At 34.1% G+C, this 25,515-nt stretch overlaps 1 protein-coding gene across 1 annotated transcript in view; it reads right to left on the bottom strand.

The window, feature by feature from the left end:
- Window positions 1–926: 926 nt before the first annotated feature.
- Window positions 927–25,515, bottom strand: part of ZNRF2 (zinc and ring finger 2) — a 95,067-nt gene continuing 70,478 nt past the window's right edge. The window contains exons 3-5 of the mRNA XM_038557223.1: window positions 15,611–15,716; window positions 8,999–9,078; window positions 927–5,970 (exon numbers count right to left, since the gene is read on the bottom strand). Of these exons, the coding sequence (XP_038413151.1) occupies window positions 9,021–9,078; window positions 15,611–15,716 (164 nt within the window). The 3' untranslated portion in view covers window positions 927–5,970; window positions 8,999–9,020. The remainder of the gene's footprint in view (window positions 5,971–8,998; window positions 9,079–15,610; window positions 15,717–25,515) is intronic.

The following is a 25,515-nucleotide window of genomic DNA, read 5'->3' as shown; positions in this document are numbered from 1 at the left end:
CTTGGTCCCTAACAGTCCAAGAACCAAGTATGCTTATTAATAATTGCTGGGAGAGTTAATCTCTAGATTTTAGCATGAAAGAAGAACAGAATCCACAATGTCCTCTATTATATACGTAGGTTTTAAAAACACATCAGCTAGAGTCTAAGACATTAATCCTGCATCTTATGACTGGAGAGAATAACAATTTATTCATAGATGGGCACAAATATTTTTATTGTCTATAATAACCACTAACATTATTAAGTGCTTAACGTGTTGTGTGTCTGTGGTGCATACATGTACCTTCCCAATGAATCCTCACAAAAACCTTGAGGTAGGCAGTAGTTTTACCTCTTTTCATAGGCAAAGGCAAGGCACAGAGTTAAGCATCTCATCCAATGTCACAGACATAGCAAAACCAGGGAGTCTGGCTCTGGAACTCGTGTTCTTAACCACTGTGCTACAAAGCTCAACACCTCTTATATCATGAAACCTGTGCTTCCAAAGATTAATACTCTTCTTTTCAAAACATAATGTAACACTACCAAGTACAATCTAAATTCGTAAAGTTATGATCATACATTGATAGACCATCCCTCCCCAAAACTTAATAGCTCTACTACAATCATATCTCAATTAAAAAATTTTTACAAATTGGGTTTCACATTAGAAATTTCAAAGTACATTTTTACTTATGGTTACTCTTGGTTCATTACCACTACAGTTGTTTCTTTAGTTGAATTCAGAAATTCAACTAAATGGGCATAAAAAAATAGTTAAAGAAACTGTGACATGTTAATTCATGGTAACCTTTCAGCAATCAGGTAATTCTCAGTTTTACTGTAATATACTGTCAACTTCTAGACATTACAGTGGATATGACAAATTTCCTTGGAAACATTCTCTTATTTTCTATTTCTAAATAAGAGGATAATTTGGCAAGATCATATGGAAGTTTTATTTATTAAAAAAATCAGTAATGAACTGTTCCATTTTAGTTTAGAACATACAAGCTGTTCCTAATACATGTTCTATATTTCTTGTGATGGATCCTTTGGATATTTTAATTTAACAGGAAAATACTTTCTAGTAGAGGAAATTAAGAGGTATTACAGAAGAGTTGTTGAAACCATGAACAAAAGCAATGAAGTTAATATCTATTATTGTGGTTTTCTAAAAAAACTGATACTCATATAGTCATTGCAAAGAAATAAGATGTAATGGACTTCTGTAATAAAGATCAATACCATCATCAAATTCCAAACTCTCTTTTAATCTCCCTAAAGGATCTGTCAACTGTATCATATGCACATAGGTGCTCAAAATGCTACTAAAAATGTAACCTTTTCAAGATGCTAGCACCAGGGCAAAGGCAGAACTATAAGTTTATAAACAGAAACCATTGGTACTTGTCAATCTCAGTATATCAAATCAAAAGGACAGGCATGAAAATTTATAATAGGAGAAATCAGTCACTTTTGATTCTAAGACTTGGGGTTCTAACAGGTATCTCACAGTCCAGGGCAGAGCTAAGAAGTGCAAGGTTGGCTGACAGATACTAATATCACTTTAAAATTTTTCCTTTATTACTGGGATGTGAGTTTATGCCATACTGCTCTTTGCTTCTCTATAAACAAGCAATCAACAATTGATGTTATTTTTAGCCATTGGTCTAAAATTAATGATGGCTTAAATATCTGAAAGTATACCAACTCTCCTAAATATATAATGTTTCAGCTAAAACTTAATATTGACATATCTGGTTTTCCTCAGTGCTTTTAATTCTTTCCAGAGAATCAGCTGGACTTCAAAGACCAGGTATTTCCAATTCAATTCAAGAATTCTGTGATTTAAAAAGAACATTCGGCTTCCTAGCTTAAGCAGAGTATTCACAGAACATGGCACTCAAAGTACTGGCTCGGTCAGTTATTACCAAAAGGTTTTACCCAGTCAGCTGTTCCCCAATTAGAATCACTAGTACACCAAATAGCAATTTCCTCTACAGAAAACCAAGTAGCAATATAGTTTTAGAATGAAAAGATCTGGATAGAGAAGTAGACAATAAAACAGACAATTTAACTATTATTATTATTCACAATATAGCAAAGAAAAAAATCAGAAGTTATACACTTCAATTAAGGGGTGGAGGTGATGGGCCAAAGACAAAATATTGGCATGCTAGAATTTTTTAAAACTTCAAAAGTATCTGTACAAGAACAAGGGACATTTCACATTTAACACATTCTCAATATGTACTGAGTTCACCTCAGGATAGATCAAACTGCAAGAAAATGGCCCCAATGCACTGGAAGATTTCCTGCAACTAACAAACTGTATTCACAATTAATAAGCAACATTTACCTCTATGCAGTTTTACAAAGTTCCCAATAATCTGATTTATATGGAAACTTCCTCTGTGGAAAAATAAGATGATGTGGATATTATCTTTGATGCATAAATATGGGTTATCAATCACATAGGAAATTCAATTATTGAGTTTTTAAAAAGAGTTTCATGCTTTGTTCAAACATAGTAGCTTACTGTTAGGAAATTTTCTTTCTTCAACTCTCCAAGGTGGTAAATAAAACTAGGTATTATTTACACTTAATTTACTATCTTTTTCATTTAAAGAAGTATCTCTTAGTTTTGCTATACAGTATGTTAATTTAAATGACTGCTCTTAAACTTCACTATACCCAAATTTAGAAAGAAAAATAAGCTTTGAAAAGGAATCTGCCATTTTCACTAAAACATTTTTAACCTGAAATCTTCTCAAAATACATATTGCAAACATGCTGATGGTGCAGCACCCTCGGGCATTTTGAGTTACATTCTAATAAAGTGTGTTTAGCAGGTGAGAACTAAAATAACTGTAACATTTTAAAAGAAATATAAGATTTGCACTAAGAAACCAAAACCCAAATAGCATGCAACAGTTTACAACATGGCCTTTTAAATGTTGTTCAGCTATCACAAGAAAATCATTATAGAAATCATTATTTATATTTCAATCACAGACACTGCTCTTAAAATACAATCTATGTCGGATTTATAACCAGATCAGAAAAACCATAGATTAAGATGAGGATTAGTCTAATTTCTCTGGCAAAAAGTCAAAAGTAAGAATAATCTTACTATCTCTTACACATTCTGGCAACAACAAAAAAACCCAAAAAGCCAGATGAAAGAAAAATGAGGAGTCAAAATTGGCAATAAGCCCATTATAAAGAGTGGCACTAAAGTGAAATTTCAGAACATCTTGCTTTCTAAATATGCGAGTGCGATCTTACTGGAAAACATGTATTTACAAAGATTCTAGAAAGCTATCACCAATTTGGTAATCTAGGTTTTCAATCTTTATTTTGTCTCCATAATACCCAGTTGTCAGTAGTTTCAAGCTACATACTTAAATATCTAATGTGATTTTTATATCCTTAGACTATTCAGTGTCCACATACAGATTTACAAATATTGTAAGTGACATTGTGTAGAATATTATAATATTTTCCAGGGTAGCGACTTTGAGTAAAAACTGGAGTATCTGGGCTATAAAAACTTTATTCTTCAATTTCTAAATTCTCAACTTTAGGGAATCACTGATGGAGACTGAACTTAAAGTAAAAAATGCTAACCTCTGTCAATTTTAACAAAAAAAGGGATTGCTATCAACAGATTTTTTTTAAGTTAATACTGTTCTAGACAAATAGAATAATCAAGGCGCATTCGACACAGATAAACACTGAACTCTCTTCTAAAGCACAGGAGCTTCTACCGCAGCAGCTGCAGCACAGAACCGTGGGGCAGTCAGAGGCTGAGAGAGACCAAGAGGGCTAAAGGGCCGGACAGGACAAAGATGGGAAAGAACGAAGTGTTAGAAGATTAAAAGTCAAGGAGGAAATCGTATCAGAAAAATCAACTTAAAGGAGAATATGAATAGGTCATTACCAGAGGCAGAGTTAATCTCTGTCTTTAAGAATGGAAGACGACAAAACAATTCTTACTATAACAATATACCAGTATAGAAAAAAAATGAATTATTCACAGAATATTCTAAGAGGTTTTTTCCTGGGGTGAGTGGGTATGTGTGTTCTGTGTGAAAGCTTACAAAATTAAAAATGTGAAACAAAATGGATTCGTATTCAGATTTCATGATAACAGAAACAAATTTAAGGAAAGGATATTTTCCTTAAGGGAAAATTACTTCCCAAAACTGGTTTAAAAAGCACCTATGAAACCATGCTGTCAGCTGTCACAAAGGAGGCTTGGGATGCTTTCGTCAATTGCAGCATAACAAAAGGCATTTCACAGCATAAGTTTAGGGAAAATGTTATCTGGTCTAGAATCACACAGAAAGCAATGAAAAACTCTTTCAATTGCTTCAAAACCACCAATTTTTCTGGGTAGCAGCAGTTGCTCCTGTACGTGCCCTTTCAAAAAGTATGAAACAGAAGCAGAATAGGGAAAAAAAATTGAGAATAAGAGTAGCAGCATTAAATAGAAAAGCAAATGCTTAAATAAAGCAAGCTTAAAATAAGGAAACAGTACTGTGCAACTTTCAATTATATCAAGTAAAGTGCACTGCTTAAATGTTCACTGATAACATTTTCCCTGTACGTTGAAAATATGAAATCTACATATTGGTATCTTTTTGTATTAAAAAAAAAAAAAAAAAAAGACATTCACTACTGTAAGCCCTGATAGCTCTCTTCCAGTATTTTTTAACCATTCAGATGTATTTTGTGGGAATATTTATTCACATAATTTTGCTTAATACATTTCTTTCTACACAAGACTGAATTTAAAAGTCTCTGTAACATTTTCAATTACAGTAATAACACATTAATAAATTATAAATTAACAAAATCTTCATATTTGCTTTAAAAAATCATTTATCAAACACTAACCTCCAGATTATCTGGAAAATTAAAGATGCAAATTGCTATAAATCTGGCATCCCAATTAAATTCAGATTTTTAAAAGTATATAAAATGTCTCTCAAATTATTCCAAGTTCCACCCAAGAAAATTTTATTTTACCCTTTTCATAAGTTACTAACCTGCTAAACATTCTACCCAAATGTGGTAAACTGGAGATGCAAAGCACAATAAAGTAATTACATGAAAAGAACAAATAAAAATACCCGTTAAAACAAAGTTATTATAGCTGGCAGCACTTAAAATTGGTAATTTGTATTTTTTAAAAAGTTGCATAGCTGCAGGATGATTCATTACTGATGAACTACTGAGCAGTTTTACTTAAGAGGAAATAATACATTTAATCGCAATTCAATAGACAATCTTAGATTTAGTTCATTAAAATGTCATTATGTAACATGATTTACTCTTTGGACTGCATTCTGATACTGTTCAACCTTTAATTTCAAACATTACCATGTTTTAGCTCTCCTATGTAGAAGTCTAGTTTATACTCCTGGGGATAAAAACAGAAGAACTTGAGATCATGGTCTACATTCAGAGAATGTTTTACTGCTTGATTACATATCTTGGTTTCACATTTAAGACTTTAGTTTATAAGAAGTACATTATGTGGTCTTCAGTTTAAGAAGAGATGAATGCAGAAACATCATGTTGGGGAAAATAAAGTGACCCCCCAACTAAAATACAAGTCAAAACACAACTAGTGGCACGGCTCTAGACAACTTAATAAAATCAACTTCTAAATCAGTTAACTTTGGCGTCTGAATACAAAATGTTTATCAGCGTTACCTATGTAGATGACTATTAAGGGATGTGCAGCATTTTCAAAATCCCTGTGTGTCCTTTATATGCATGTTTGGTACACTGAGTTCTGTGGCAACTGTCCTCTCTTCAGCAGGGTTATTCCCTGTATGATTGTCCATCTCTGCATCACCAAGTCTCACAGAACTCAGATTTCGGGTTCAGTATGCCTGCAGTTTTGTTTTCTTTCTCCAGAGACAGATCCTCATGTCCTCTCAGTTTTTCAAGCATCTTGGAAAGACAAGAAAACCTGTGCAGAAGCAGATGCATGAGGTTTAAGCAGCAGTCCATGATACTAATACAAATCAAAGTAGAAGATCCATTTCCCCCAGGAACAATGCTTTAGTTGCTAGACGCTTTCAGACACTTACTTACTGTTCTAAAAACTCCTAAAATTAGTGTTCTGCAAAAGAACAGATAAAGGTCACAGAAGGACCAATTAAAGCTTAAAATAGTCACAAAAATAGCCACCACATAAGAGTCATTTCCCCTCTGCAATAAAGACCACTCCAGAGTACAGCAAACACACAACACACAAGCACCTATACACCACCTATTAACCTTTCCCCAAATAACAAACAACCTCAAGTAAAAACAGTAAACAATTTCTAACTAATCAAAACCTTAGACAGTTACGTATCTCTATCTTGGACCATCCATTAAATACTTATGCTGAAGAGTATCAGAAATGCTGCACATGCTGCTAGATGTTCCCTTTTTTTCTAATCTTCTAGTAATAAATCCTCTTCAAATGCACACATTTAATCTGGCACAGCAAAAGGGATAGGAGAAATTTATCATTTGATAAATAAGAGCAGTCAGTACAGAAACAAAAATCTGAGCCAAGATATTCCATAACTGTACATTTGTAAAAATGACTCTTCAAGATCCATAGAGTCCATTGATTTATAAGACTTCTAAGGGCAAGTGTCAGCAAACTCAGGTGTTTTTTTTTTTTTTAAGATTTTTAAAATTTATTTATTCATAAGAGACACACAGAGAGAGGCAGAGACATAGACAGAGGGAGATGCAAGCTCCCTGCAGGGAGCCCCATGTGGGATACCAGGACCCTGGGATCACGACCTGAGCCAAAGGCAGAGGCTCAACCACTGAGCCACCCAGGTGTCCCACTCAGATTCTATTAAAAAAAAAAAAAAAAAAAAAGTCAGTAAAAAGACAATACTGATACCTAAGGTAAGAAAACTGAAATGCTATTTAAGACCAACGTGCATATTGACTACCAGAGGAGACTCCTGTTCCTTATACCCATAGGCTCACTGTGACACTAAAGGAAAAATTTGGCTGATTGGACCATGAAATAAAAACTTGATGACCATAAAATCCCACCTCACACAAAAAAGTTTATTGCCTCTAAAATACATTTTACTTATAGGTGAAAACTTTAGACCTATTACCTTGGTATGTAAAATACTAAGATAAAAACTTCATTTATTAGCATTAGTTTTTAGTACTTCTCTTAAAATGCTTCTATAATTTTAGTCATAATTTTAGTTTATTCGCCCAGACGTAAGGTTACACTAAAGATACACCAAAAGCATCTTCCTCTTCAAAAAACCTGCTCATCGTGAAATCCAAACATACCTGCACATATACTCAAAAGTATCATTCTACTGCCACACTTCCTTTACACGGCAATCTTATCCCAATTTACACCTCTGGTGTGTCAAGGTATGATGTGAATCACCTCACAGTAAAAGTTTCAAAAGCTAATAGTCTTCTCGTACCCTCCAGCTTACAATGGCTTTCACATTTCCCATGGAGACCCACTTTAATTGTGAAGAGGTCTCATTTCATGTTGCAGTTCTTACTTTGGTTGCTATAACAGCTCTTCAGTGACCTCAAATCTCCTCTTTCAATACTCTAATCTGCTGCTATTAAATTATCCTCATTAAGGGCAACAATCTGCTCCAGTTTTCTGTCTTCAGGCCTAGCCATTCAGTAAAGACTTGTTGGTTACCATCTTAAGTCTCTGAACATAGAGGCTCCAATTCCTGAAACTATTCCAGCACTGGCTAAAATGTTCTGCCTTGATGTGAAAACCCAATGCTTTATGTCAGTTCTGCAGGTCTTCTCACAAAAAGCTTTTCATATATGTGAAGTTACTTTTTCAAAGCTAAATTATTCATTTAACTCACTTCATGGAATATGGAAAATAGCAATAGTCAAGTGAGTTTATCATTCAATTCACTGAACACTTTCAGATAATGCAGGATAACGAATAAGTGATATCAGCAGAGCAAAACATTCTGTATTTGGTTTAAAATTCAATTTTTTTCTGTTTTGCTTCTACTATATATAGACACGAACACTATATAACAGGCTGAAGATATACTAAAGTGCAAGATTAAACTGAATGAATGAATGAATACATGACGCAACTTTTTGAAGAAAATGCTCCTACTTAATTACAGATTAGTTAAGAACACAATCTTAGGAGCCAATATGCTTGGGTTCAAATCCCAGTTCTACCTAGGAATTAGCTTGACAAGTCAAGTTTCTTAACCTCTCTATAACTCTGTTTCCTCACCTGTGTAATGGGAATAGCAAGAGTCCTGAGCTCAAAGGGTTGTTACAATAATTAGATGAGTTATTAATAGATGTAAAATGTTTACAACAATGTCTGATACATAATAATGCAACATAAATGCCAACTAATTATTATGATTAGAATTATAATATTATACTGCATTAATATTATTAATATTAATATTAAAATATTAATATAATATTTTGCTGCATTACCTAAGAACATACTTGTAAAGTTTGGGTAAGAGTACAGAATCTGATTCTGTTTCCTAAATGCATGACCTTGGACTGTTGTGCATACTGCTTCTTAAAGTCATGAAATTAATTACTTTGGGCCTCAGATTTCTTAGTGGTAAAACGAGGTAAAACGGGGTAACATGTACTACAATGACTACATATATGTACATGTGTGAAGTTCATACCAATCATATATTTCACAGATTTAAGCACTAACCTAAAATTAAATAAGCTAATGTGTTTTAAAGTACCAAGAATGGAGAAGTTACTCAATATGAGACTTTCTTCAGGAATCAATATACTTGTTTTCTATGTTCTCTTTCCACGTGAGTTTTCTACACAGTAACCTAACCCAATGTCTGGGACACAGATGGACAGATGGATGGACACACAAACACTTCAATAAATAAGTGAATGAATAAAAATGATGGCTAAGAATGTATAACCCAGGTAACAATTTAATAAGCAATTAAAAAAGAAAAACGGAGAATTACCTATAAAACAGGAAGCTGATGCTTAATCGGAAGGGTGCTCAGGGCAAGATCTATTTACTTCAAACCATTCATCTATGCAGCTAGAAAAGAACAAAACCAGAAAAACTGAAATACTTATGTTTAATTATTTAGATAATAGCCATAATAAAAATTCTTACTTCTTGACCTTAATATATATTTACAGAAAAAATATTTTAAATAAGCATATTTGCCATATGTAAGTAAAAGATGAGGATCTGTTTATTACACTTTGATCTTAATTTATTATTATTTTTAGTAATCTCTACACCCAACATGGGGCTTGAACTCACAATCTTAAGACTGAGTGGCATGCTCTATACTCTTCCCACTGAGCCAGCCAGGCATCCCACATTTTGATTATTCAAAGAAGTTAAGGAAACAACCTTTGCAAAGTTACACTATAAAGTAGTTTAAATAGAACAACCCTTACCAAAAGAGAATCTAAAGAACTACCACTTAAGCAGTATTCAAAATTAAGTGACAAACATGGACAGATATTTCTCTCTTCAAAATATTCATTCATGCAAATATCAATCTGTTCATGTCCCTAATCAATGTAATCAAACCATTTTAAAATTCTAATTCTTAACTGTATCATCTTTTAAAAGACTATATTCCTCCTTTTTTGTTTTTTTAAGGTTTTATTTATTTATTCATGAGACAGAGAGAGGCAGAGACATGAGCAGAGGGAGAAGCAGGCTCCCTGTGAGGAGCTTGATGCAGGACATGATCCCAGGACTTCGGGATCATGACCTGAGCCGAGGGCAGATGCTCAACCACTAACACACCCAGGTGCCCCTAAAAGACTGTATTTCAATACTCACATATAAATATAGCCTTTGATTTTAATTCTATCCCATTCTACAATACATATACATACACAAATATACCATCATCTAATTGCATTTATAAAGTATTTTGTGATTAGAAGTTAAATATTAGGTTGCATATAATTGTCCTCATTGTAGATCTGCACTGTTTAATGCAGTAGCCACAAGCCACATGTGGCTAAATTTAAACTCATGATTAAAGAAAAATGCAGTTCCTTGGTCACACTACCGTATTTCAAATGCTCAAAAGCCACATACATGGTTACTGGCTATTCTACTAGACAGCAAAGATACGAAACATTTTCATCACTGCAGAAAGTTCTAGTTCACTGTGATAAATGGCAAGACCTTAATAAGGTTAAGTAACTTCCCAACAGCTAGGAAGTTACCCAAGTAGAATTTAAGCTGCTCAACATTCTCACTGTTGACACATTCTCAAATTTGAATATGCCACAAAGCTAGAAGGCTTGGCTGATATGCTTACAGGCAAAATTATTATGTATTATTCTCATACCACCTTATAGGATAGTTTGGTGGGTAAAAATAATGAAACAAAAAGGAAAATAAGTAACATATCTCATCCACATAATATTCTTTTAAATATCTAAAATAATTTGTTGCCATTAAGACTTGTCTAAATAATCATGCCCAAATTGGCTTTAGAGATGGTTTTCAGCCTGTTCTCTATCTACTTACTTGGCTCTAGCTGTCCTCTGGTTTACTGGAATATCCTTTAAAATTAAGTACTGAACAGGGGTGCCTGGGTGGCTCACTCAAGGTAAGAGTCCAACTCTTGGTTATACCTCAGGTCATGATCACAGGGCTGTGAGGCTCCCCACTGGGAGTGGAGTCTGCTTGAGATTCTCTCTTTGCCCCCTCTCCCCCTACCCTTGCCCCTCACCTCCCTCTCAGAAAAAAATGAGTAGTACACAAAATACTCCAGATATTTTAACAATTCACGGTTCCTAGGTGATTTAAAATGGGCACTTATTTTACAGCCATGTAATTTTGACTCATATTGAGAAATTATCATTGTATGTAATATTCCATAAATACAAGCATATTGCAATTTATGAGTCCATTCTTTTACTGATGGACACTTTCAATGATTCCATGGACATCTTATACATGTCTCTTAGAGCTGTTCTACTCAGAGTGGCCCACAAATACAGTACTAATCCATGAGCTGTTACCAGTTCTCAATGAGATAAGGAGCTTTTGAGTCAGAATACCCATTAATTTTGCCTCTAAACACACTTTTTTTTTTTTTTTAATCACTGCAAGTCTTTTTCAATGAAGACAGTATTATATTGATTTACATTCTGACTCAAGCTCCTTTATTTCACCCTGGACCTGCACACTGAGTAGCAGCACTGTCCTAGAGCACAAGATCAAGAATTCCTCCAGGGATTACACACAGGAGTGGAATTACTGAGCTGTAGAATATATACAGCACATAGCTATTACAGAACTATTCTCCAAGTATAACAACTTACATTTGTATGTTTCCTGGCTTCTTCTTCTTCTTCTTTTTTTTTTTTTCTGAATTGACTTAACAACTTTTGCCAAATTTTCTATTTTGCCTTTTTTAAAATAGATTTACACAAATTATCCAAATATTTCAGCTATAATATAGTATACACACTTTTGATGATCCTTGTTTTCTACCAAATCAGACATATACTAAAACTAACAGGGTTTATGGGAAAACCACGTTAAGGCAGACCACTCCAATAATGCAACCTTGTAACCAGAACAAAGCTCTGTTTGTTCCAGATAAATAAAATACCACTGTAGATATAGGATTTTTATTTTTTATTTTATTATTTTATTTTATTTTTTTTTAATTTTTATTTATTTATGATAGTCACACACAGAGAGAGAGAGAGAGAGAGGCAGAGGCATAGGCACTGGGAGCCCGAAGTGGGATTCGATCCGGGGTCTCCAGGATCGCGCCCTGGGCCAAAGGCAGGAGCTAAACTGCTGTGCCACCCAGGGATCCCGGATTTTTTTTTTTTTAAAGGTGAAATCAGCTTGACATAAAGACTCAGTTGGTAGAGCATGGGACTCTATCTCAGGGTTGTGAGCTCAAGGCCCATGTTGGGTGTATAGGTTACTTAAAAATAGAGGACTAAGGAAGGGTTAATATTAATATGGGGACAAAAGCCCAATGCATAAAATTTGAGAACTATGAATGAAGTAAGCAAGCACTTCCAAATAAATCCCATGGCCTAACTGAACTGGGTGTTAGAATGTTCCATGGATGGGTATTCTTATAGTACCAGGCACACCTCATATACTGGGTGTGTTCAATTCCAGAACATGGCAATAAAGTAAATATTGCAATAAAAATAAGTCAAATAAATTTTTTTGTTTTCCAGTGCATGTTCACACTTTACTATTAAAGTGTGCAAAAGCATGTCTCAAAACTATATGCATAGTAGATAAATCTATTATAAATAAATAAATTTAGATAATTTAATTAAAAATGCTTTATTGCGAAAATAGGCTAACTACCACCTGAGGTTTTAGAAGTCACAATCACAGATCACCGTAACAAATAATGAAAAAGTTTGAAATTTCATGAGAATTACCCAAAACATAACACAAAGACATAAATAGGATGCAAATGCTGTTGGCAGTATAGTACCAACAGACTTGTTCTATGCAGGGTTGCAGGAAACCCTACATTTTTTTTTTTAAAGGTAGTATCTGTGAAGTGCAATAAAATGAAGCACAACAAAACAAGGTATACCTACGCTGTATTCTCTCATAGCTTGTTCCCATTTACGTTTTCATCTGTTTTTATTTGATGCAGCAAAACACTAATGTGCTGAGATATTTTCTGTATGAACCAGTATGATAATCTCATTATATTGTCACTGTTCTTCAACTTACCAACTGCAATGACCTAAACCCATTACACAAAGTTACTGAAGGAGAATATTGTTTCAGATACCATCCCAATAAATTGTTACGTGTAGTGAAAAAAATTCAGTCTGAGGTCTAGTTTTTACTTTTTCACAGTATCATGATGCAAGAAAGTTTTAAATTTTATAAAGTTTATCAATTTTTCTTTCAAGTTTCTATTGGAGGGGGGGGAGGTATCTTAGCCCTAAAAATATTTACCAAGAGGTCAAGAATATTTCTCTCCATTTTTTAAGATTTTAGCTTCCCTAGGCATATGTTTAGTCAACTGGGAACTGATTCTTATCTCAACTATAAAATAAGGCTTCAACTATTTTTCTATAACAATAACCAACTGATCTCAGTACCATTCACTGAATTGTTCACTCTTTCTCTACTGCTGTGATACCACCTCCGCCAAATCAATTTTTTTATTCATTTACTTACTATGTAATAGCAGCTATTATGTGCAAGTACTTTCTAAAATTTAACCCACTTAAAACCTCATAACTCTATGAAATTGGTACTATCGCCTCATTTTCCTTCCCTGAGGGAGGGAAAAACTAAATAACTTAACATATCACACAATGAACTAGTGGAAGGGCTGGGATATGGGGGGAAACCTTAACTCCCAAGAGTCCATGCTCTTAAACTCCATGCTATGCTGTCTCTCATATATGCACAAGTGTTTATGGACTTTATTCCTATGCCTATTTCACATTTGTCTTAATTAATAGTCCTATAATATATTTGTACAGGGCAAGGCCCCCAGCAGTTTTCCTCTTCATGAGTATGACTGTTCTTACCATATGGATATCATCCATGTATATTTTAGAAACTTGTAAAATTACATGAAAAAACTAGTTGAGATTTGAATGGGATATTAACTACATAATTTGGGGTTAAGTGACATTTTTATGACATTGAGTCTTCCTAACCACAAAATGGTATACTTAAACTTTAGATCTTCTATATCTTTCAGTGAAGTTTTCAATCTTGAGTATCTTTTGTAGGATGTATTCTTAACATCACAGCTATTGTAGTTTCTGTGGCTGTTAATGTTATTATTCTATAAAAAAAAAAGTTCTTTTTTCTTACTGAGATATGAATGCAACTAATTTTCATTTGAGCTCGTATCTGGCAACCCTGCTAAGTCCTAATTTTTTTTTTTTTTTTTTTGGAAAGAGAGAGAACACGTGCATATATGCACAGAGAGGGAGGGACAGAAAGAGGGAGAGAGAGAATCTTAAGCAGGTTTCCATCAGGGATGCTCAATCTTATGACCAAGGGGGGACTGATCTCATGATCCTGAGATCATGGCCTGAGCCAAAATCCGACACTTAGCCAATTCAGCCACCCAGGGGCCCTTCCATTACATTTCTTCCCTAATCTACAAATTACTTAGAAGCATGTGTGAAGATTATTCATCTTTTATTACTGACATATAACTGGCCAAGGAACAGTTTTCTGTATGGTACCAATTTTTTGTAGTTTGCTAAAACTTGCTCTATGGCCTAGTACAGCATTAATTTCTGTATGCTTCATATGTACTTGAAAAGAAAATGTATCAATTGCTAGGTGCAGATATACATATACCCATTAGACAAACCTGTGAGCTGTATTGCTTGATTGTTCTAGGTCTTGACTCATTTTGTGTATATCTGTTTGACTCAATGAGGACTATGTTGAAATTTTCCATTATTATGACGTATTTGTCAATTTTTTTGATAGTTCTTTAAATATTTTACCTTGAGACTGTGTCCTTTGGTTCACTAAAAAACTAAATTTTTTAAAAAGATTTATTTACTTATTCATGATAGACATAGAGAGAGAAAAAGAGAGAGAGAGAGAGAGAGAGAGGCAGAGACACAGGCAGAGGGAGAAGCAGGCTCCATGGTGGAAGCCTGACGTAGGACTTGATCCCGGGACTCCAGGATTGTGCCCGGGGCCAAAGGCAGGCGCCAAACCGCTGAGCCACCCAGGGATCCCCTAAAAAACTAAATTTTATATACTTTTATCATATCATACTAGTAATATTTTGCTAAAATTTATTTTGTCTGATATCAATTTAGCTTTGTCAGTTTGCCTATAGTTAATATTTGCCTAGACATAGTTTTCTATCTTCACTTTCATATTTTTCTATATCCTTATGTTTAAGTGTGTCACTCATCAAAAGCCTATCCCAATCTTTCAATCTGCTTTCAACTGGTAAGTCTGTTTTATTTAGATTTATTAAAATTACTGATACTAGTTTTATTTTCGCCTCCTTATTTTGTATTATTTATTATGTTCTCTATGCTTTCCCCCACTCCTGCCTTTAAATAAAATTCTGCCTTATTCCTTTCACTGGTTTGAAATGTTACAGTCTTCTATTTTTTTGTTTACCTTAACTAATTTTTTAATCTAAAACTTGTCCTGCGTTACTCTGAAACCAAGAATACTTTATGAGAATCCAGATGGGTGCTAGAGCCAAACAGACGTGGCTAAACTCTCAGGTCTTCCATTTACTAGCCACATGACCTTGGAGAGATTTCCTATTGTTTCTCGGCTTATTCCCTCAATTATAAAATGAGATTGTTACAAGATTTACATGAGATAACCTAGCTAAGCTGTTATAGACAATACCTGAGTAATAGTAAATGTTTAACGAATGGTGGATTTTTGGTTACAAACAGATTGGGGCTTAAATCTTAGTTCTAGCAGGAAATAAAAAGCTCATTATTTTTTAAATAAACAGGGAGAGGGAGTTTCAATTAAGAAGAAAACTTTTTAGCCCTAAGGACAATGTGTTTGAAATTTTTGAGAAGCACTTTTTACTCTAATATCAACTTGGTTAACATAAAAATAAACTTACCCTTTATGATATATGCATAGACAAGGCAGTCGTGCTATAGTATCTCCCTGCTGCAATTCTTCAAGGCATATTGCACATTCCCCGGCATCTTTACTCAGTACATCCTCTGAGAAAAGAGAAAATGAATTCAGGACAATAAAACTGAAAGAAGAATTATGGGAACGCTAATTTATAAAGAGTGGTGACTGACATATTTTGTCAGAAATACATAAAACTCAGCACCCATATTTGAAATACTATTCATAAGTCAGTGAAAAATATTTACCTTTACTTATAGACAGCATCTCTTATTTCCATTTACATTTCATTGAGGCATTACAGTAAGCAAGAATAGCGCAGAATCATGACTTGAAAAGGATTTTGCTATAAAACTTATCAGCAAGACTGTAATTTGCAATTTGAAATTTATTTTCCTTCTCTTACTAATCAATGTTAATTTGGTGCCCAAGATAGTTCAAAAAAAAAAATTAGAGTCTAATATGGCTGAAAAGGCATGAAAATACTATTATAATTTTTAAAATTAAAAAATAACAAAATTGGGTAAGTCAAAGAGATCATTCTGAATAGGAGACTTCTTAAAAAGGTCTGCTTAACTCAAGAAAACCCAAAGGTAGATTAAAGTTTATGTGTAGATTCTGAAAGGGACTTTTGGAAACTTGAGAATTTCAGACATGCAACAGTTCTTTTCAATCCTTTTCCAGAACAATGCCAAGCCAACACCAGGCAGCAATTAGACTGGCTTCCAGAGGGCCCTGCAGAGTGTTTAAAATACTACTATGGGTAAAACCCTTTACAAAGCAAAAATTCCTTCTGATCAAAAAAAAAAAAAAAAAAAAAAGGTTCCTTCAATTGATGTTTTATACTGAAAATTTAAATATTATATTAATGTTAAAGCTTTATTTTTAAAAGGATCTTGCCTAAAACAGAGTTATGTTAGCCAGATAAAATGAGGAAGAACTAAAACACACCATCGCTGGAGAATATGGAGAAACTGCTGAATGTATGAGAACTTAGTAAGCGTAGACAATAGAAAGCTAAAGCAGGAACACGCAGTATGAATTTATACCACAGATAACTAAATTACTGTCTGTAGAAATAAAAATCAAATAGGCTAAAGAGCAAAGACGACACCAAGCTCTATCTAAATGCTGAATGATAGCGCAAGGTAGGAAGTTCCTAAAATTCAGTATTTGTCTGGTACTCCCACACTTCTTATAAAACCAAAGAATTTAATTGTGCATATATCTGTAATCGTTCCTTGTAGAAAAATTCATTGTCTAAGAAGCAGTTCCCCCTTTGGTTACTTATTTTGAGACAGCATGCATAAAAGGAAACACAGACCTTACTGGGTCTATACCAGCAGATGCTAGGATTAACCGGTAAAGCTGGAGGGGTAGCAGGGCACCCCCTGTGAGGTCTCAGCAAGTAGATTTCCTGTATTCAGAATCTATAGAATATGCTTGTGATGATTCTAGCTAACTACTGGGTAGTTCACAAGCTGATGTATCACAATCAGAGACTTGACCAGGATAAGTAAAGCTGGGTAAGTGGAAAATGCTCTTATTAACATTCCCCTCTAGTGTCCTATCCCCATTTCTCTCTTCTTCACCCTGGAGCTCCCATCCATTATCTTCACTCCACCCATCCCAATCCTGATCCCAAATGTTTTCTTCCTTGTTTCTTGATCTCCATTTTCCTCTTATTGTTCTGGACATCTTTCCACAGATGGGAAACCAGTTTAATTTAAAAAACCTAATTAGTGATTGTTAATTGGTATATTGGGACCCAGAAGGAAGCCACTCCAGTGGCCCCACCCATATCACAAATCTAAACCTAAATCATCCTGCACTTATGGAAAACACCTCACTGTAAGGCTATAGGCAGCTTATGTTACCATAGGAAACAGGAGGACCTCCTAGCCAATCATGCCCTGTTTTGGGGCTGCCTCTTCTAATATTTTATAGAAATCGCTCTTGGGAAAATACCTTGGGAAGTGCTCATAAGGCACTAGGTACTCCCTCAAACTATGGATTGTCTCCCCTTGAATAAAGTACATCAAACTCATTATTAAATTGTTTCAGTTTTGCCATTTGACACACTAGGATAGCAGTGATAGGATGTGAAGGAGATGCTAAAAGATCTTAGGAAAGGTTAGTCCAAATAATACAGTATAATCTCATAGAAATGATTTCTTTCACCACAAAGATATACCACATCATAACGAGTCTAAGTTCTACAATAAACTTCAAAAAAAAAAAAATCAATCACTTTTTATCAAGCCTAAGACATCAATGATTATAACATGTACCAGTAGTTTACACATGGGTAAGGAAAACAAAAAGCCCCTCAAAACCAAACCAAACCAAACCAAACCCAAACAAAAAACCCCACCATTAAAATGACACAGATCAATTTTAAGATGCATCTCATTTTCCAGAGCTGTTAAAAGTATGAAAAGGAAGTGTGTCTTAAAATTGGCGAAATATGGTATCACAATTTCTACCTTTTGGAATATATTAATATTGCATCTAAATTTAATAAACCACATACTCTCCACTACTCTATATGAAGAAAATGAGATAGCCAACTTTAAAAAATAAAAGCATTGCCATATTTGTGCCATATATTACTATGTAACAGATTGTCAGCACCAAATGAAAATAACTAGAAATCCATTAAGTACAAACTTCTGAATGCAATGTTCACAAAAAAATAAGTGTCTTAACAATACTTTTATGGTGACCTATGACCAAGTCTCAATTCCTGTTGGGAAAATTTTAATATCATGAAGGCCTTAGTTTTTATTTTGTTTTTAAGTAAATTTATTTATGTTACAACAAAGACAGATATAATCTGCATGTAATTAACATAATCAGAACTGCATATTCTATATTAAGAAAGGTACACCTATATATAAGAACATTCCAAGCAAATTTCAATGCAGAAGCAGCCAATATTCACTGTTAATAGCTTCTAGTGAAATGATCTCTGCTCAGAAATTAAAAGCTAACGTTAACATATCATAACCACTGCTCAACTGCATTTTGATAAGTCTGAGTGAAGAAACAGTTTAGACACTGCAAAACCCCAGTTAGTCTCAAATAGTAAACGTGCAGTTTTCAAGTTTGAAAATGCAACTTCCCAGAATATTGGTCTTTTTAGGTTTGAAAATGCTTTTCATTTTTTAAGATTCACTAGGCAACATGATTTTTACCTATGACGGGGGTTTGCTAGAATATTCTCTTCTCTCACCCATTATGACACTGTCCTTCCATTCAAAGGACAGTTTTGAGCTCGGTAATGGGACATATTCAGAGTCAAATATGGCTGGGGAAAAATTACTAAATCCAGGGTACTGAAGCATCTTCAAGACAGCTGGGAAAAGATTAATAAAATTCTTAAAAAAAAAAAAAATCTTTAGCTAATTGGGGAACCTGGGTGGCTCAGTGGTTAAGCTTTTGTCTTTGGCTCAGGGCATGATCCCAGAGTCCTGGGATTGAGACCGCATCAGGCTCCCCATGGGGAGCCTGCTTCTCCCTCTGCCTATGTCTCAGCCTCTGTCTGTGGCTCTCGTGGATAAATAAATAAAAACTTGAAAAAAAAATCTTTAGCCAGTCAATTGAAAACATTCACAAAGATACTACTATAAGCAATATGAAGTAAACATTTTAGGACTGCAAAAACATTGAGGGCAGACAATTAACTAGCCAAAATTGTTATGAGAGAAGCAGAGAAGGGAATACTAAGACTATTTAACTATAGAAGTTAAATTGTCTGACTGGATTCCGGCTCTCCACAAGCACTTATAAATGGAGAGGCACTAAAGATAGTGAATAGGAAACTAAATTTTTATTTCCTTTTTCAAGTATTGCTGATGCCCTACCTAAGCATTTGGAAAATAATTAAAGCAGAAGAGAACAATGATTTCTAACCAGAGATGGGCACCAGAATCACTTCGGTAGGCATTCTATCTCAACACAGAAGAAAATAAATTACATATATGTAGGTCCCATCCATAGAGATTCTGAAATATATACCTCCTCAGAAATACAACTGCTATCAAACAGCATGTTGAATTAGAAAGAGCATAAGATTTAAAGTTGAAAACTTAAGAGAAATTTCTATCCTCAAAGTTAGCTACATAACCACCAAAGTGTTGGTCAACTATGAGTTTCCTTTTACTCTTCTTTAATGTTAGTACAATAAAGGTACTCAAAATATTTAAAGAATCAAACTAAAAAATTATGTGAAAAACTTTCTAAGTTATCAAAACATTATACAAAATACTCACTTTTATTACCCCTGTTATCAGAAAGTACTTTACAGACTTCTCCAAAAACAAAAGTTGGTCATTTTTCTCCTCATTCTGGTTATTCTAGTTGTTCCAACTTCACACGATGTCAATAAATAATCCCATGCACCAGAAATTTTTACAGGACACTCTTGCCTTAACCATTTCTAGAGATCTATTATAGTTTCAAGTGTGGGAACAAGTCCATGCAAACAATATGGCCTAATTCTTAAATGTTTTGGCTTCGTTCTATATTTAAAAGCGCTAAACATGTCCCCTCTGTTACTTATCTTTACATATAGTTACTGTTATTTATTTATTAATCCTATGATGTAACTAATGTTACCTTCACTTTACAGATAAGGAAATTGGGGCTCAAAGAAGTTAAGTAACTTATCAGAAGTTACTAACCTAAGTTCTGAGGTCAGGATTCAAATTTAGGCTAAGTTGTTGGCCTGTTTACTATATGAATTTTGCTACAAGAAACAATTTCACTTTAAAATAACATAATCAATGAAGCAAATGAACTATTTCAGGCAATTTTAAGTGTGAAATACTCAAGTTGGAGATGGCGACATATCTAGAGGAAGTATTCTAGGACTGATCATATGTTTTATCTTCTGGAGTTACCAAGCTGCCGTCAAAACTAGTATCAGAAACGAGCTCATACTTTACTGCTTACTTCCTTCTATTCCACAGGGAAATAGCCCTATCCAATTAGAACTTTCCATGATGACAGAAACTCGTCTTTTTCTCTGTGCTGCCTGGAATGGTAGCTACTAGTCACATGTGGTCTGAAAATAGCACTTGAAATGTGGTCAGTGCAACTGAGACATTGAATTTTAAATTTTATTTCATTTTAGTAAAATACAAAACCTGAAAATATATAATAGGTAAGGAACATACTCTTATAAACTAATTAAAAACTTCTGTAAATTGCTATTTTACTTATAGCCTCAAGCTCTTAATTTGCATTGCCCAAAAAAATTACTTAAAATTCAAGCAGCCAAATATGCAAAATTAAGATATTTAGCAAGTACAAGCACATATCAATATACTTATTGCAGATCAAGACATGAAAAAAAGCAGACAGCCAAAAAAAAAAAAAAGATTTTTTTTTTAAAAGAAACAAAACGAGTAAGACCAAATTTGTTAGAGGCAGCCAAGAAAACTCCATGCGAATATTTCATAATCATCACAATTTTATTTTCAGATCAAGCATCCAGACAGGTATATGATCTTTTCAGCAAAATACAATGCCAAGCACTACTATGGATCAGGCATGTTACCTGAAGACTTATTTTTTGTTCTTGAACCCTCAATGATAGCAGTAGAAAACAAAAGCAGCTGAAATGTGAAATAATCCCTAGAAAAATCAAGAATTAAAAAAATTCATAACATTAGTAAGAAGCAATTACTCAAAGAATGAAAAATAGGGGCTCACAAGGTTTATTATTAAATACTTTCAGAAAGAAATTTACTTCTAATGGACTTAAAAGACAAAGTTAATCTTATATTATCGATCCATGAGCTGTTACTGTACTTAAATATAATAAGGGAACTAGAAATGATACTTAACAGAGGGAAACTGCCATTTTCACTATAAGACAAATATATGAATAAAAACATGGGAATAAACTTTATTAAAGTGTCTAAAACTCAAAAGTTCATGGTCAACCTCAGCTTTTAGACACTGGTTCAGCTAGGAATTACTGGCTTCCTATGCCTCAATACTACCGACAATTACTGCATCAATGCTTTCTTTAAATATAATTGAGAATTGACTAAGCACACAGCTACTTTTCATCTGCATTGTTAGAAACAATTTAAGACTAATTCTTTAAAAATGGATACACAGAACTTGTGACTCTTCGGATGACTTTTAAGTAAAAATGTGTATTCTTGGGAATATTTTTGGAAATACAGACATTTGGTGCCTTCTCCAAGAAAATGAAAAGTGGAATAAAATGGAACCAAGACTATAAACTCTAAAAGGTAAAATATACAAAAGGAACCCAAACCCAATATTGAATAGATCTGGCTTTCTTCGGCCTTTTTTTTTTCCTAATTTATTTTAAATACAAGCTACCAAAAGTCATACAACTCACCTAAGAAATTATTACATTACCAAATTATTCCCCAATCTTTAAATCAAGATAACTTTCCTATGTCCCTCCCTGTCACAAATCAACAATAAACCAAAATTCACAATCAATACACTGATTCACTAAACTCGAAATAAGTATTTTCCCAGACAAGCTGTCCACATTAAAAAGTAAAAGAATATTTCAAAACTGAACATACACAAAAACAGAAAATATAGATTTTGAATTAAACTTAAATTTGGTCCCCTTTTGTTTTGAACACTGCAGAGAGAAAACACCATTCCTAAAAATACAAAAAAGCTGATACTCAAACTTAATTTATTATTGAGTACTTTTAAAATTAGATTAGTGTGCTAAATTATAATGTAGGCTATTAATGTATTAATTAATAGAGAGTCAAGCAACCTGGGTAATATGATACAGCAAAAAACCCCACAAACTTATAGACATTTCTAGGTTCAAATTTCTAGGAATATAATGAGGATAACAATACTCATATCATAGGGGAGTAGTAAGAAGTAAGACCTGTGTAGTGTCTAGCACTGTGGCTGGGAAGGCACAGGCAAGTTCTGAAGATCAGCTGTCATCACAGGCAAGAAATGACTCTTCCTCTGAGTTTGTTTTCTCCAATCTAAAGAAATGATGAAACCTGCTCCACCTGTCTCTTAAGATTGTTGTCAAGATCTAATGAGATAGTGCAAATGTGAGAAGGCAGTCTCATGGAAAAAAGAACAGGCTTGGACTTTGGACAATGTGCCAACCTCTCCGAGCCTCGTTTTTCTTCAACTAAACTATGGGTCATAATAACCTTATCTCATATGGTCTTTAATACTGATTAAAAACAAAAGAGCTAATAAATGTGCAAATACTTAAAGACTTAAACTAAATGTTAGTTGAATATAAACAAAATTTTACTACGATATTACTGAGGTAAACAAATATGTCAACTCGAATGGTTTACAGCATGCAAAAATACCTATTATGTCAGAACTACCATAAGATTTATGAACTAGAATTCTATTGTTTTGTTAGAATGAATCTGAGAAGGAGTATTACAATGTGTCTGTCTACTATTCTTGGTGATTGGAGCTAAAGCATGATGTCTCTCCCTTCTGCTTCCTCCTGAGGCTGTAAGATAATTAGTAGTAGGCTAATAAATATCATACAAGGGTCACAAACTCAAATGCCCGAAGGAAGATTAGCCAGAAAACATCTGAGGAGTAGCTCACCTTTTAATCATTTTGTAAGAAAAGGAACAGCACAGTTGTGATGAAGAATGCCAACTGATTAAGAGGTAATTACGCAAACTGATGCACACAGTCCCATCTAAAGGGGGACCTGCTACTAGAGTAGAATGCCACGTAGGAATGAGGGCCCAGCATGGCCAGATAGTATACATTTAAAGCAGCTATAAATTTAGGTTTTTAGGTGAAATTTCTCATTTTCAAAATACTGACTGAAAAAAAAAATCCATTTTGATACTGTGTAAGCCAAATAAGAGAATGTAGTCAGATGTAGTAAATAATCTGCAATCTCTACAGTAAAGACATAGTAAATTCCATGAGGTCAGGGAACCCTGTATGCTCTGCTTATTCCAGCACGTAGCAGAGTTTTTTGCACACAGTAAATACTTGATAAATGTTTTTTGAACAGCTAATGAAGCGAAAGATCTCAGAAGAAACACCAAGTGATAAAGAAACAGCCAATGAACAGAGAAAATGCCCCAAAGTTGTTTCAGTGACCTGGGCACTTTGTTTGCAGTCTGATGACTCAGATGAGCTTAGACCTATTTTTTGTTAAGTGTACTGACTTCTTTACCCATGACGTTATCAGCCAATCAACCAGAAAGCATTGGACATATACTGAGTTTGCCAACAAATACTTATAGGTTGATTAGTACATAAAGTATTAAGTATGCATGCACAGGAAAGCTATTTAAAATGTCCAGTCCTGAGATAATAAAGCAAAGTGTGAACCTCAAATGTATCTGGAAAAAGCGTGGGGGAAAACGAGCAGCTCTGACAGTAACAGTCATGAAACACTGACAATGAAGATTTCTTTCTTGATCTGCTACTAAATTACTAGAATAATGGCGACTAATTCACAGATCATGGAGAATCTAAATCTAGATTCATCTGAACCTCAGGTAATGAAAGCACATGAAAATCAAGAACAAGTATGAAAAGGGTTTTCAAACAAATATTTCTAAGGACAGGGAAGACACACTGATTTTGTAAGGTTTATTTCTTTTCACTGCGACTCCTCAAAGTCTTTCGATCTTTAAGTGTTCCAGTCAGTCAGTGGTATCTGAGTGACTCTCATGGACAAGGGAACAAGTCTGCTTCAACATGGAGAAACCAGAAAAAAAAGCCACAAAATTAGGCTGAAGACAGAAATCTCCCTGCACCCAGGAAGAGGGAAACTTCTTTCTTCACACCTTCAAACATAAAGGGCTTAATGTTTACCAAGTTAGTGATCACTAGGCTCTTTTTCTATCAGAGAAAGGTTACCACTGTGATTTACATGTGTGTCAAGAGATTCTACAACTGCTGACATTATGTAACAGAAAAAGGTCATGAGCTATCTAAGTACACAGAGCAATGTGAATGAAGGTGAAACATGCCACAGACTGAAATAGATGCCTACTATAGAGCCAGAAAGGATGAATGGAAGGAAGGAAGCCAGGAAGGGATGGAGGGATGACAACTTTATAAGTCCTAAAATCACAACCCATAATTTTAAAATTTAATATTTCAGAGAAAGTCACTGCAAAAAACTAAATTAGTAATCTAGAATGTCATGTATGTAACTCCAAAAAAATTCCAAAAAATCATGAATTAAAACATAAGACACAGAGGACAAATCCAGCTCTATTACTGAAGTTACAGAAATTAGAGAAAGAGAAAAGAGAACAGAGAAAGAAATACTAGAAGAAAATAATCCTTGAGCTAACTAAAGATGAGTTTTAAACTGAAAGGGCACATGAAACTGTAAGCAAGATTGATTAGAGATGGAAGTAGTGTGGGGAAGAACACTAAAACAGACGCATGCATCCTAGGGAAAAAATAGAATTTCCAACCTTCAAAACACAAAATCAACCTGTAAGCTTCCAAATGTAAAGAACAGGTAACTTACAATGAAAAATAATGAGACCTAGCCAGAGTTCTCATCTATAATATTGGTAGTTAGAGAGTAGAACAATTTTATAGACTTAAAAAAAAACCCTGAAATAACAATATCCTGTATTTAGCAAAGTATAAAATATCTTGTATTCTATTATGAAGGTAAACCATAAACATCTGGGCAAGCAATATCTCATTAAGTATATAATCCATGAAAGGGTGTCTAAGGAAACTCTTCATGTAAATGCTTCTAAGAAAAGAACATGAGAACAAAAATCTCAATAAACAGAGAAAAAATGAAGAGTATAAAAAAAGAGCAGTGAGCAATTAAACCGTAAGTGAAATGTAAATAGATAATTCTGTGACTGAAACTGTAGGATAACCATA

This window comes from Canis lupus, chromosome 14 (genome assembly GCF_011100685.1).
Source record: "Canis lupus familiaris isolate Mischka breed German Shepherd chromosome 14, alternate assembly UU_Cfam_GSD_1.0, whole genome shotgun sequence".
NCBI lineage: Eukaryota > Metazoa > Chordata > Mammalia > Carnivora > Canidae > Canis > Canis lupus.
The sequence above is the reverse complement of the archived record's forward strand: the minus strand, read 5'-3'. Positions and strand labels throughout refer to the sequence as shown.